At 36.0% G+C, this 15357-nt stretch overlaps 1 protein-coding gene across 2 annotated transcripts in view; it reads left to right on the top strand.

Moving 5' to 3' along the window:
• Window positions 1–15357, top strand: part of UCHL3 (ubiquitin C-terminal hydrolase L3) — a 45277-nt gene that overhangs the window by 13334 nt on the left and 16586 nt on the right. For both annotated transcript variants that reach the window (XM_049816112.1, XM_049816111.1), the window contains exons 4-6: window positions 2586–2742; window positions 3111–3196; window positions 4171–4218. In XM_049816112.1, the coding sequence (XP_049672069.1) occupies window positions 2586–2742; window positions 3111–3196; window positions 4171–4218 (291 nt within the window). The remainder of the gene's footprint in view (window positions 1–2585; window positions 2743–3110; window positions 3197–4170; window positions 4219–15357) is intronic.

Genomic DNA, 15357 nt, shown 5'->3' with positions numbered 1-15357 from the left:
ACATATCTCCTTCGAGTGTTACGTAGGCTGAAATTTGTGATTCATATTGATCTTTCAGTTTCTAAAAATCTTACATGATTGTAATAAGGTCAGCTGAAATGTTTGAGGTGAATTTACCCAAACTTCTTCCTCTTAATGTGTCTCTCAAAAAGAACACATGGTTTATAAGGACACATGGTTTATAAGGACAAAGCAGTTAGCTATTAAAGCTTAACTTCTGTAACAAAACCTGCTTAAATAGAAGAGTGACTAGGTCAGTCCTCTTACTCATTAGGTCTTGTAAACCTTTGCATTTTTTCTCCAAAACAGCCATGCAGGCAGTCCTCCTCAGGCTTGATTTCAGCCACCTTGATAGTTTTAAATTTAAGCAAACTCTTAACTGTCCTCACCTGTCTTCAGGAAATTCCCTTTCTGTCACCTTTGAGGAGTTGTTTTCTGTGTGCTGTGGATTCTGTCTGTCTGCTTGAGCTACAGGTCTGAGCTCCTTCTGTGACTGTCACTTTTCTTTTGCCTCCATTCATGTGCAAACTTCCTTTCTTGGATCATGCTATGGGAGCATCATCCCATGGGAAAGAGCAACCTTACTCTTGTTCTAGAAGGTGTATCCAATTTCATTCTGAAGAAGCATGTGACAAACAGAACCAGAGAAACAGCATATGCTCTGTTGCATAAGTCAATCAAATTTGACTACCAGCCAAATATTTGAGATTTTCTCCAGCATGTTAATCTTCCAGAAACATAAGGGACACAAGTGTTACTATCAACTGTTTAGTCTGAGTGTGTGCAGGCTGAATCTTTCCTGTGAAGTCTCAATGATGTGAAGCTTTTGTTGTTCAGTGTGAACTCCACAAGACTCTTGAGCATTATTTTGTATTTCTGGAGTACTTTTCCCCTCCTCAGTCTCACTTTCAATATGGCCTGTTATATTCTGCTTTTATTTAATTTTTCATTTATTTATGTTTCTTGGCTGCATCTACATTTATGAAAGTATGCGCCTTAATTAATTTTACTGCCTTTGTAAACACTTTTCTATCATGCCTTTGTTCTTCTATCTAGAAGTTTCTTTCTTTCATGTTTCCTATATATCAATTTGCTTGAACTTGCTTTTAGGGCAAGATACTCTTGTTTGCATACAGGTAATCTTGGGGTTATTGTACAGTTTAAAGGTCAATGACTTTCTTAGTCTGCATTGTAGGTTCTGGACAGTGGATGCTGTGAGCATTGGGCGTTTTGGGCATGGTGCAATGAATACATATCATGGGATAGCTCTGGTTAGGAGGGACCTCTTGAGGTGATCTCGTCTAACCCTTGCTCAAAACTGTATTTTCAGTATTCTCAACATTTATATATTTATTTTTGCCATTGGGTCTATTTAGGTTGTCTAATATGAACTTTTGTCCAATTATGCTCCATGAAATATTTTTCTCAATTAAGAAAAATTTCTCAACTGTCTCAGTTATATTTTTTTTAACATGTAGATAAGTGGTGTCAAATTAAAATGATTTGTAAATGCTCTTGCTATTGTTTAGACCATTTGGAAGATTCAGAGAAGCTACAAGTGTGGAAACATGATGCTGGAAAAATGTCCTGTTTCTTTTTGTCACTGACAGTACATAGAGTCTGAGAGAAATTTCTCATGGGTTTTCAGGAAAAGTTCCTTGATAACATTCTGCATTCAAACTTTACTTTTGCATAAAAAGCCCATCTACTTCTACTTTATTTTTTGTCTGCAAAAGTACCCAGTAAAAGAGGCAAAGGAGGAAGAAAGAACAGCATTGTCTGGAACATTTGCAGTTTTCTTTTGTTCTTTTTCTGTTTGAGATTAAAATCTTAAAAAAACCCAAACAAACAAAAAACCACCACCAAACAAACCAACCAACCCCCCCCCCCCCCCCCCAAAGAACCAACAAAGCACAACCCACAAAAAAACCCCACAAAACCAACACACTGTTGCATAGTATAACAGATTTTAGTCAGTTATGATCTTTACAAAACAATTACTTCAGATTTTTCAATTATACTAAATTCTTTCTTTTACTTCAGAAGATAAACATTCACTTTATGAATATGGCTTTTGAAGGGCCTGTTTTGAGGCCGTGAGCATTATCTAAATCTTTTTATATTCTATGTTCCTGGAAAAAATGAAATGTAAAAATGGAACTTGTAAAAATGCTTCATGCTAATTAAGCACCTGAAGTATTATGGTTTGCTTGACAGCGCTTTGAATCCTCTGTCCTTAAAATCTTTTTGTTGGTTTGAAGAGAGATGGTGACAGGTGCTCAGATCAAGGAAATATTTTGAACATTTTTGGAATTATGTTAGATAACACATATTTCAAAATTATGTTTCCTGTGTGACTGGTTTTTGGCTAGAGAGAAGGCATTGGTTTAAGAAACAATATAGAGCTGTTCAGTTGAGTAAGTTTACATATACTTGTCGGACCACATGGGTTAAGCGTTTCAAATTACAAGTTGAGTTTTGTTTTTTATTAGTTAGCTGTTGCTTTTTTAAAATTATTTTTGCTTCAGTAATGTAGCCAGTATCTATTTGTACTATTTGTGAAATGTCTGTAACTTTCCTTCTAGTATGAAACCTTCAGAACAGAAGAAGAAGAAAGAATAAAAGCTAAGGGGCAAGATGTCAAATCATCGGTGTATTTCATGAAGCAGACCATTAACAATGCTTGTGGAACAATTGGGCTAATCCATGCTATTGCAAACAACAGAGATAAAATGAACTTTGGTAAGTTTTGTTGGTTGGTTGATTGGGGTTTTTTGTTGGCTTTTCTCTTTTTTTTCCTTAACTGTGGGGGAGGCATGGAGGGAAGGATACGTTTTGTACTACTTTCTCTGAATATAACCATTCATGAAGGACAATCTCTGTTCAAAGAGCGTTTTTACTTATAATTATAAAAACAGTAATTCATGAACTAAAGTACTTGAAACATTGCAACTGAAGCACGTAGCCATTCCTCTTGCAGTCAGCCTTCAGTGTCTTAAAGATGCAATGTAATTATATCTTTAAATCTCGTTGGAATAAGCATTCTGTAAGCTTGGAATGAATTTGGGGTTACAGCATGACTCTAATTATGTCTTTTTTATTTTTTTAAGAAACTAATTCTTCACTGAAAAAGTTCCTAGAAGATTCATTATCTATGACTCCTGAAGAGAGGGCCAAATATCTAGAAACTTATGAAGTTAGTATCACGTGGTTTTACTTTTATTTAAAATGGCGTAAGAATTACTTGCGTGACCAGTCAGTCTAGCTCAGTCAGCAGAATGGATTTTGTTAATGTTTCTCATCCATATTAATTCACTAGCATAGTTTAAAATGACTTTGAAATGGATGAGAAACGTGTGCATAATCTTTTTGGTGGGTTCAAGATGCAGTTAATGGTCAATTTAAGCTGCTTTGGGGCTATTGCTGAAAGTGTGGTCCTTCTGCAGCCTCCTTTCATTTGTGCCTTCTAGTCATCTCTCTTTGGCTCTAGCAGTTTGGGGCACACAAAGAGATGATTTGGCTGAAATATAATCTCCTTCCCCCACCACCCCAAACAATTAGATGGGCTAGCTGATAGTGTGGTTAGCCAGATCATTAGTGCTGTTTGAAAGGATGCAGCAGAAACATCTGGGCAGTGGTGGAAGGGGAGAACGGTGCTGTTGCTCCTGATGGTAATGATGATTCTCTCAAAATGAAAATCTAGATGATTTCCAAGTCTGAGTTTAAATTTAAGCTTATTGTGAAGCCCTCAGGAATAAGGGTGTTAACATGTGGCTGAGGGAGATAGTAACAAACAGAAACAGTAGAGGTTTGATGACATTTTCTGTAGACATGTTGCACACAAGATGTCTGATCAGAGCTTCTGTCTAAAGTATTTTGTCTGCTCAAGAAATGATATATAACAAAGACACTTGCCCATAGTGTTTTCTGTGTGTAAAAGGGCTATCAGATATTTGATTTGAATTGACTGTCATGAAACTGAAATACTGGTCTTCTGAGATCCTTGGAAGTGGAGATTATTTGTTTAATTTTTTATTTATTTATTTATTTCAAGCACTGAACAAAAACAGTTATGGCTATGGCATTTGATAAAATGACGAGCATACAGTGATTCTTAAAACACTGAAAGTCTCTCATTTAAAGTCTAATTGAAATATGTTTTAATTTTAGGCTATTCGTGTCACTCATGAATCCAGTGCCCATGAAGGTCAGACTGAGGTATTCATTTTTAAAAAAAAATTTGTTAATAACTACTTTGAGTTGAATATAATTGGAATGAAAACAATTGTGTATTAAAGGTTTACAGCGAAATGGAGATTATTGCTTGGTTTGCAGTATTGTGTCATTAGTCAAAAACCAGGGCATAAAATCAAGTGGCATTGTTGGGTGGAACCAAACTTGAAGCTTATTTGGTTTGGTTTTTTTTGGGGGGAAGGGGTGTTAAGCTTTCCTATAACATGGATGATCTTTTCAAGCTTCATTTCAGAGTAAAACAACCAGTAATAGTATTTTTAATGAAAGTTGGGGTTTGGATACTGCAAATTTGTAGCTGAGACTGTAAGATCCATAGTAATCATAAAAGTGGAACAAACATTTTATGAGAGTCTGAAAAGTTTTACTTCAGGAAAAGAAATAGCACAATACTTGGTTTGCCATTCTGTATGTGCTGTTTGTGTACAAATACTAATTCAGATAAATTCTCACTAATACATACATCTATAAGCTTTTATCCCCCAACAGATTGGATGATATAAAAAACCCAACCAACCAACCAAACAAAAAAAACGCACCCAACCCCAAAACCAACTAAAAACCTTAACATAAACTTAACATTCAACATTTTTCTGCTTCAGTCATACCAAGGCAGTTTTCCATCTTTCCGGTTCTGATTTCAGTATCTGTCCCACAAAAAGAAAACTGTAGAGTTTCTAGCACCGCTTTGTTTGAGAAAGAGAAGAACCCTCCATTGGTTGACTGTGGCTCCAGTGGCTCATCTGCTTTCTTTTTTTTGAACTGCAGTAGGTGACGTTTTCTTTCTTCTTATGGCTTGTGCAGTGTCTTCTAAACAACGCAGGAGAAAACAAAGCAATCCTTTCTGCTCCTCCTTGCCCCACCATCTGGAAATGAAAATTAAGAGAATTGTTTTAACTATTTCTATTATAGATACTCAATTTCCTTTGTGATATTTTCTTTTAAAAACACCACCACCCTTTCTTCTTATCTCTTCCTCTAAATTAATCAAGCTTCTATATTTCAAGAAGAAATATCAGAACAAATTCATACATCTCTTCCTTTTCTAAGTGAGACACTAAAAAAAAAGAATCTGGTCTGTTTTCTTTATAAATGAGTCCTTTTCTAGATGTTCTTGGCAAGCCCAGTAAGAGACAGGCTGTGGAGATTATTCCCACAAGTTGCTGAAGACTGAATCTTTTCCTAAGATCCTTGTGAAAGAGAAAAACTTTTTTAGTTGTTTTGACATACTGTGACATTCATCCAGGGAATGGTTTGTCTATGCATTCTTCTGGCAGAAATTATGGAATGATTGGAAAGAAAATGCAGGGGCTGTACAGTTCCTGAGAGTCTTTGTAAAGATTCAGGAGGCATCTAAGTGATGGTGGAATCTCCTAATAAGGGAGAGTTAACTTCTTGAACTTCCACAAATTAATTTGTTTACTGATCAAGATGACCACAGTACAAAAGATTAATAGTTGTGTGGAAAGATGAAGACTTTTTTTTTCATACTAAAGCTTCTCAAGATTCTCTTAGCAACTGTGTCTAAACACAAATATTGAATAGGTCGTTTCTTTGCCAAATATTTATTATTCCATTTTGCATAACTGAATCTGGAAGTAATTCAATGTGTATATTCCTTAGACTGGTAAAATAACTTTTTCCTGTCCTTCTGTTTCCAAAGTTGAAATAGTACAATAGTACAGCTGAATACACGTCCTAGGACGATTCTCCAGAATAGTTCTGATCCATCAAACAAGGAGGAAAGAAATAAACAAGTCATCTGACTGGAACATCTAATTGCCTGAATATCCTGTCCTACCAAAGTGTAGTTAAGTTGGCAGCAAGGCCTCCCCTTTTATCTGTACAGGACAAATTGCTTTACTTTAAAGTACAATTCTTTTTAAGCAAAACAAAATCTGAGATGTGAATATGCTGAGAAGTGCAATTGAGAGTTGGAGTGAGTTAATCTCATAGTCTTTTTCCTTTCAATGGTACATTTTAAATGTTGCTGTATACCTCTTCATATAGTGGTGGAGGGACTGATGAACAGCATGCCCTTGAAGATGCTGGAGTTAGGATATGCAGGTCATACAAGGATGTTGACTTGTCCTGCAGGGTAAGTTGAACATTTCTAGCACATTTGGAGCAAGAGAGAAGAGAATCCCATTCCTCTTGCATATCCATTATTGTTATGATTACTTTCCTGAGAACTTAAACTTTCTTTCAGAGCACTGGAAAGGAACATGTTTGCCTTTCTGTGACTGTTGGGTTTTTGTTCTCCCCCCTGCCCTGCCCCTCTCCCTGAACAGCAAGGGCATTTTGCATAGAAATCTTCCCTTTGAATAAAGTGGCTTATATAGTTGCTTAATGATAGTAAGTGCTGTAACTTTGGGAGCAAAACATCCTTTCCAGGTCTCCTGCAGAATTAAAGATTAAGAAAATGTGCAGGCCTACTCTTTTAGGACAATTAACTTGGCTTGCGTGCTTCCTAAGAATAGCCTGCTCTGTGGGTAGTTCTGTCCCTTAGATAGGTATTGCATACTACTGTCCACTCGAATTCTTCTGAAAATGTTACTTAAGATCAACTGTGTTAGAATAACTTCCAAAAGTGGGATGTATGGCAGTCAGCCTCGCTGATTTGGTTAAGAAGCTGCTCTCAAGATACTGTTCTTTCCTTCCCCCATGCAAAACACACCACCACCTCACCATAGATCAGTATTATGGGATAAAAGTAAAATTTTCTGGAATCTCGAGATGTGGAAGGTTTAAAAATAGTAAAGAATACAGACAGGTTCTCTTCTGATGGTATCTTTTTTTTTTTCTGGGCTCTGATTCCTCAGATCTTTGAGGATTCAGCCTTTAATGCTTCTAAGTAAAGCCTTTATTTGTTGATTGTTCCTTGACAATCTTGCTAAGCCATCTCAGTGGCTATTTGATTTTTACAGTATGCAAGTGGATTTTCTGCCTTTTTTTTTTCTGTTCTGTGTATGTGGGTGTTTCAAACGTTGAAATAAAGCAAGTCTATCTAGGAATAAAAGATTAGTAATAGAATAAAGCAATGCTATCTTTCTAGAATCTGTGTATTTTATCTATTCGTCTTGTCCAGTGGGTAGGATTTGTTTCTGTTTTTGAATAATCTGTAATCAGATTATTTTTATTTTAATTTCTTATGTTTTTAAGAGAAGTTTTATGTTTGGGAAAAAAAATATCTGACAAGATATTACTTGTATAGCTTTAGTATTAGTGGACTGCTAGATTCTACGTTCCAGTTAGTGATTGCTGGAAGAGAAGATTTATGGTGGCCAGTTTGCTTCTGGGATTTATCATTAATATGTGAGGCCTTTAGATGAAGCATTAAGAAAAATTGCTAAACAAGTGGATTGAAGCTGAGAGCTATCGAGTGTTACGCCTTGATGGGTGCTTTAACAGGCTTCCCAAGTTTGATAGCTGTGATTAATTTGCCTAGTTTCAAAAGAAAAAAATAAAAAAGAAAACAAAAAAAAGGCTGTGTTCCTAGCCATTTTATATAACTATTAGTATTGCATTTGAAACTTTTGCAGGCCATCGATAGACTGGATTAGAACTGAGTATTTTGGGGATGTTTTTTGTATTAAAAATATGTGAGGTTTTTAATGAAGTTTACTGAATTTTTATTAAACGACTTAAGTATTTTCTTAAAAATAGAGAAGTTTTTTTCTTCTTTCAAAGAGATTACACTTTAAGAATGGTTAAATGGTTTTCATTTTGCAAATTCATTGCAGGTTTGCAAATTAAAAGGATTGTAAATTTGGGGTTATCCTTCAGGCCATGTTTTGGACCAGGTTTGATTCAAGTTTCTTGTTAATACTCCTGGATTCTGTGGCTCCATGGCTCACTTTTTTGCTGCAGTAAAGCAAATAAATAGGTAAAGCAGTCCTATGGGTACTTCTATGTGTAAAAAATGTAGGTCTGTTTAAAATTACTTTAGTAGCAAGCAGTAAGATCTGGGAATAATTCCAGAAGAGAAGCATGGTGTTGGTTTCAGGGGTTTCAAGGGTGTTTTGATTCTGGTCCCATGTTCCAGTACCATAATGAGGGCAATTAATGTGAGACTCTTAACGGTCTTTCTGTTAAACTTTATGCCTCTGAAGCTTACACTTTCTCAAGTGACAGGTATTTCATATGCAAAGCTGCCAAAAAAGGATCTAGGTCTTTATGATAAAGCCTCATGGATCCAGCTTGCTCTCCTTTCTATGTGATAGCTCCTGAAAGGCAGCTATTGCTGAGACTGGAATAATTGCCAGCTACTCAAGATCCTCTTTATTCTTTCATGAGTCTTCTGCTGAGCATATACTTTTGTTTATAATATCTAGGCTGTCTGAAGATGTGGAAAATATAACCTGCTTCTTTGCAGAACTGCAGACACTTCTAAGCTGGTCCTTATATTGTTTGTTGCTTCCTACTGAGCAGTGTTGGAGTTTTTTCTGTCTGTTTTGTGTTTGTTTTCTTCTTTTTGTTCTTCCTGTGCCTCCTTCAGCAGTTCATGAACTGCTGAAACCCTGTACTACTACACATCTTGACATTTCTGATACTCTCTTATAAAAAAAAACAAAAACAAAACCCACAACCCTTCAAAAATATTAAAAAGACAATACAGTTTGTGGATGCTAGAGCATCTTCATTAGCTGTCTAATCTACAGTGATAATGATGAAGTTATGGCAAAACATGAGGGAGGAAAAGTAGCAACTAATAGCACTGATCAGCATTAGGTTCATACCTAACTTGTCTGTATTACTATCTTGGGTTGCTTTCTTTCAGAACAATCATAGTAACTATTGTCAAGTAACAGATCAGAAAATGTGAGGGGAGAATCTTTTGAAAACAGGAAAACATGTAATTACATGAGAGAGACTGCCAGGTCCCCAGTCTTTTGCAGAGCAAATAGCCCTTTTGAATTTGGAGCTGGGCAAGAAACTTACTTTGTATCCTACCTAACTCATTTTCATTAATAATAAATGTTACTGTATATGTTTCTGAGAGAGTACGAAAGGAGGAAAATGCAAGGGCACACTTGTTATAGAAATAAACCAGTAGAAGTTGTTTAACTGAATTAAACAATGATATGCTATGATGGCTTAAGGGAAGTTATTCCAGGTAGAAAATATTATCTGTACTGATTCTTGAAATAAATGACCTTTTAAATATGTGACTACGATAATGTGAATAGCAAGATATTTTTGCTCTGCTCGTGTGTTACTGACATCCATATCCACTACTTTGCAGCTATGTTTTATTACAGCTCAATTCTACAGTAAGGAAAATGGCAAGCTGTACCATATAAAGTACTTTTAAAAAGATTAATTGGCCTTTAGTGAAGGAATCAGATCTAGAGAATAATCTGTATTCAATTTCTGCATTTCTGAAGGCTTTGACATGCTTAACTCTTGTTCAAATCTATTCTGGTAATAGTATCTGAAGTTTTAGCCAGCTGTGCGTGTCAATGGCTGTTGAAATAATTCTGGATTGTCAGATTACCTGCAATATCTTCTGTCTTCCATCAGCCTCCCAAACAGCTACCTGAAACAGCTCATCCTATAGCCTTGTAGAGCTAATGCTGGCACAGAGGTGTTAGAAGCACACATGTGTTAAGAAGGCTTAACAGACTAGACTTAGATCAGCTTTTGCTGCTGTGGACAGCAAATACTCAAATAGTTGTGGTGTTAAGTAATTGGCAGGCTGTTTGTGCAACATCAAGGTATCACTAACTGCTGACACATGGCTTTTCCCTATCACTTTTTGTTATAAAGTTCAAATGATAGACTGAACTTTTTATTATGTCTTGCGGTACTTGCGGCATATGGAACCACTTTTGTGTTTGCGGTTGAAATTTTTTTGGACAGGGGAGTTTTAGCATGGTTTATGCATTACTGCTTAGCAGAATGTGATTTGTGGTCTTTGGGAAGTTTCCTTCTTTAAATGTTATTGCAGCATAGCTCAAAATAATGTTTCAATCAAGCAAATAAATAAAAGTGAAATGGCCACTTGAAATACCTGTGTAAGATATTGGTTAGAGACTAATAAGAGCTTTTGATTTTGTTCATGACCTAAATTCTTAGGAGAAAATTAGGAGCTCTCAAATTCCTGTTTGTTCTTTCCTCTTCCTTAGAGGCTGTTGAGAATGTCCAACTAAATGAAGTTTAACCTAGTGTTTCATTTACTAGTTATTATGGAAGAGAGAAGAAAACAGAACTAGAATATAAAATACATCAACTATTTTGGGGAGCACAGGAAATACTGCCTTTGGTTCTGTAACTCCTCCTGTTTGTTGTTTGGGTGTTTTGTGTTTTTTTTAGTACACTTCATACATCTATTTACCAACTGACAGCTTTGTCTGCTAGAACTATGTTGGGCTAAATGAGGCTCAGAACTGAGCAGACTGAGGTGCTGCATCCGAGCTGCCACTTCAAATGAAAACAACATTCTTGCACCTCATTAGACCTCTATCAAAAATATTGATGGTGGAAACGTTAGCCTTTGAAAATCAAATTGGTCTTTGACTCTGTCAGTATAAAAGTCAGAAGTAAGAACTGGTCTCAGATGTTCATGAAAAACTGAAATACTTGTGCACACCAGTATGTTTACTTAGATACACTTTTTGTTCACAAGTATGATCAGGAATATTTTCAACATGGATTGAAGTTGGCAGCCACTAAAAAAGCTACCACAGCTTGATTTCTTCTTTAACTCAAACCATAACTGCAGACTGTAGTCTGTAAACTTGCTTAGTGTGCCTTGAGAACTATAATCTTGCTTGGAATGCGCTAAGTTAGACTTTGATCACAGTAACAGTCGTTAACATTGGCAAGAACTAAGTAGAGTCAGTGCACTCTGTTCTCAACGGCTATAAAACTTGAACTTTCAAAGATCTCTGGTTCCCTGGGGCATTACAATTTATTGTTAGAGAAGAAACATAAAGGAGCTTCCCTTTCACTCCTGCCAAGAACATATGGTGGGATTTTTTTCTTAAGTAGCCCATATTCCTCAGTGTTTCTTCTGAATAACCCACAGTCTTGTAAAGAAAGATGTGGATCTCGGGAGAATACAAAATCAATTATATAACTGTTTCTAAGATGATTTTTGTTTAGCTTAGCATTACAGAACAAGCATGTAAACTCTCCTGTAAAGGCGATGAAGTTGCCTAAAAATGTTAGCTATAGCTTTTTCTCTTTTACAGCCTACGCAGTAAAAGTGTAAGAATGAACTTACTAGAATCATGTGAAATGTTTTGGAAATTATACTTGGTTAGTCTTTGACTCATTGCATTGTCCCGTTCATTAACGTGTCAGTGTTTCAGCGACATGCATCAATCTGATTTCTATACTTTACTGAGGAAATAACTAAGAAGGTATTAATACAGTATTGCTCTGAATTTTTATTCTGGGTCTTATGCTTAACTGTAAAATCTGTATGAAGGAACTCTTAATTCCTAGGATGAGACATAACTATAGAGGATATTCGCACCCATAAAGCAGCTCATGAATTTAAATAACAAGTATATAAGAAATAAATAACAAGTGAAAGTAACAAAATGTTTCTACAGTTTTGCATCCAACATCTCTACCAACCAACTGCCATAAGTTTTGTTTTGTTCTGGTTTTTTTCACCTCTCCAATCCATAACGCTTCCAGTGCTGTTCTTGCACTATCTGTGTAAGAGACAGTAAGAAGCAGGCTCTAGCCATGTGTTTTCTCACTGGCATTTTCACAGGCTGTTCATGACAGGTGATGGTTGAGCTCACACTCAACCTCTTTACTTCAGGCAGAAGAGAAACTGAATTGGCTTTCTTTTTTTTCTTTATTTAACTACTGATTTGGGGGGGGGGGGGGGGAAATTGTGAGAACTTATAATCCTTAAGACAAGACTGCCAACATTTTACCAATACAGCTGAAGCTAGACAGTGGGCTAAAACTACTCAGAGAATTGATGTTGCATCAACTGACTTTGCTCAAGGAAGCACTCTAAAAATATGGTAATTGGATGTGCAACAATGCTGTTCTAGTTCTTTAAGAAAAAAGTGTCTTGCAGGAAAAACTATTTCAAAAAATCTAGTTAATTTAGGTTTTGCAGAGCTCCCTAACCTTTGGAATTTTCTTTTTTGTAATTCCACGAATTTTTGATCACAGAAGTCACCATTGTGATAATCTAGCTTGACTTTTGCCTACCATAGGCCATAGAACTTAAATTTAGGTCTTCAGAGAGAGATAAATTATCACTAATTTTGGAAAGATTTTTTGGGTGCTCTGATCTCACCATTTTTCTCGTCTTTAAGCTCTGTCTTTACCCATATGTCTAGCAAAGTAATAGTGTCCGGATACTGTCCATTCTTAATCATGGATTAAACTGACATGGAGAATACTGTAAAGATTTTCTTTTTACCAGCTGCAGAAACACTAAACTTACTGGTGCAGAAGTTGATCAACTAGCAGATGTAGCCCAATTCAGTTTAAAAACTGTAGTCTCAGTTTCAATACATATTAATGGTGATAATTGTAATGTTGACAAGTAGGTCTGTGAGGAGTGGAGTTTATGAACATTAACTTCCTAAGAATTTGAATGTTGTGCAGGCTTTTGTTGCATGTAAGGAAGTTCTAGTTAGGAACAAGGCTTTTCTTGCAGTTGAAATATTCATAATGTCTCTCGTTCGTGTGAATTCTGTGGTGTACTGTTGGAGATGAGCTCACGAAGCAGCTTCTGCTTCTGTGGAATACTTCCTTTGTCAGGTTCCTCTTCCCTGTCTGGCTGCTTATCTTATAAAAGCTTGAAGGAACTTCATGTCTCTCAAGATTTCACCACCACCGCCAAAACAGGCTTGAAATGCTGTTAAAAGATTAAAAACACTTGTGTAGGAAGAGGAGGATTTTTTCCAGACAGTGCGATGCATAGATTTAATTTGCATGTGAAAATGGATAATGACTTCTAAGGAAGAAAAACGCTAGTACACTTTGAACTGTAATACAGACCCTTTAAAACATTGTGCTTAATTCAATAATGAGCAATTACTTAAGCAAAACAAAAAAAGCCTCAAAAGGTGGTGGGGAAAAATGATAGATATTAAGTACATCCTCTCTGAATGTAATCATAAAGCTATGATAACTCTTATATTGCCCATTTGGCTGGAAAAGTTGCACTTTTTATTGTCACTTCAACCTTCCCCCATCTTTACTACAGGGCTTACTGTACGGGAACTGTGTAACGAGGCCACAAACACTTAGTTTGTTGGGAGGAGTTATTGCACACTCATGGACCGACTCAACTGAGCAGATGCAGAACATGTGGCAGGGCCTCTGATCCCAGGGTTGTGCATATGAAACGAAGACCAGGACTGAAAGTATTGTATCTCCTTCTGTTTCCCAAGTTTCCAGCGATGTTGGTATGCAGTTAAAGCTCATTTGATCTCTGTCCCAGTGCAACTAGCATTTCTTTCTACACAGTGACACAACCTCCAAATGGAGGAAAGAAGAAAGCCCCAGTCCCAGCATAGTTCGTCAGCTGATAGACAGGGAAGCTTCCCTAGAGGAAGATGGCATGGGCTTGAACTTTTCCACTGAGAGGATGCCCTGAACTTGAGCTTCCAGATAGATGAATTTTTGTAACCACTAGCAAGTTAATCAGTAATAAATATTTCTTCTTAGAAAGAAATGATCATGCAATACCAGATGCTGCTTTGTCCTGTCAGGTCTTCAATACATTAGACATGGACTGAGATACTTTGCTGGATTGGGTTCCCCAAACAAGATGAGTGGACAGATCCCTGTTTCTAGAACCTGACAGGTTTGGGCATGAGCCAAGTTATGAACTGCTCAGCACTATCAAACTTCTGCACTTTTAGGTATGTGCAAAAGCACAGTTCTTGGTGCCTGACAAGCTTCATAGGAATTTCCTTTAGATCTTAGATTTAAATGGCTCAAGGCTTTAATAACAGCTATATATAGGAATGAGTTGGATTGGGGCAGATGATAATTGCCTGAACATTTTTTTTGACATATTCTATGAAGCTTTTAACTTGTTTAAAATGTATTTTTTGCATTACAAACCATAAACTTAATGTGCTTACTGGTTTATATGACAATAACATTTAATTCTATTTCAGGCTTTTTGTTCTACCACTTCAGATATTTGACCTGCTACATTTTCAGCACAGAAATATGCTCCTGTGATCTTTTCATGTTGTGAAGTTAGTCTAATGCTCTCTTCTTTGCAGTTTCTAGCTGTTAATGTCTTGTTTGAATAGACTGTCTCAAGTTATGATTTGTCTTCCACATTTTAAATTAAATGTGAAATGTACAACTTTGTATCCTTTATTTGGAGTTGTGTATTTAACATTCATTTCATATTATTATTGACATGTAATTGTATTTTAATTTTTTTTAATATTCAGTTGAAAACAACTTCAGTTGATACAGCTTAATTTGTGCTTATTATTAAAGCAATGCATGGAATTTTATGGCTATTGCAGCCTTGTTCATTAGTCATAATCCAGTATTAATATTGCTTTTCCAGACTTACTATATACTGTCTGTCAAAATTTCACTCTTACAAATGCAAAAGTATATTTTCAGTGGGGAGGAAGTTTCTTTTTGTCTTGGTTGATCTCACCAGGGGACTCACTAGTACAGGAAAGAAAAGATAAAAAGATTCAATGAATGGAATTTAAAATAAGAACAATTACTGACCTAAAAATATTAAAATAATAGTTGCCTTAAACTTCATTCTAGGTTATAAATTCAGTTTTGAGAATTTAAAGTTTTTTCTGGTCTCATTACATTCAGGCAAGGGGCATTTTTAATATATTCTCATTATTTTAGCAATATTATCCATAAAACAAAGAAATATGTGCAATCATTAAGAATAGCAAAAGTGAAGAATTTTGGTAAAAACAGTAACAAAAGTAAAAAAGGCTTGATAAAAAAATCTTTCAATATTCTGCTCATCCCTGTACTGTTAAACAGACCTTAAACTTGGTGGTGTTCAAAGTCTTATTAATGATTTCATAGTAATTACACCAGGAGTGCTAAAAGATAGGGGTTTTTTTTAGAGCAAAAGTATACAGTTTAACAGCTTTCAGTCAATGAAATACATCAAAG

This window comes from Accipiter gentilis, chromosome 13 (assembly GCF_929443795.1).
Source record: "Accipiter gentilis chromosome 13, bAccGen1.1, whole genome shotgun sequence".
Classification (NCBI taxonomy): Eukaryota; Metazoa; Chordata; class Aves; order Accipitriformes; family Accipitridae; genus Astur; species Astur gentilis.
The sequence above is the reverse complement of the archived record's forward strand: the minus strand, read 5'-3'. Positions and strand labels throughout refer to the sequence as shown.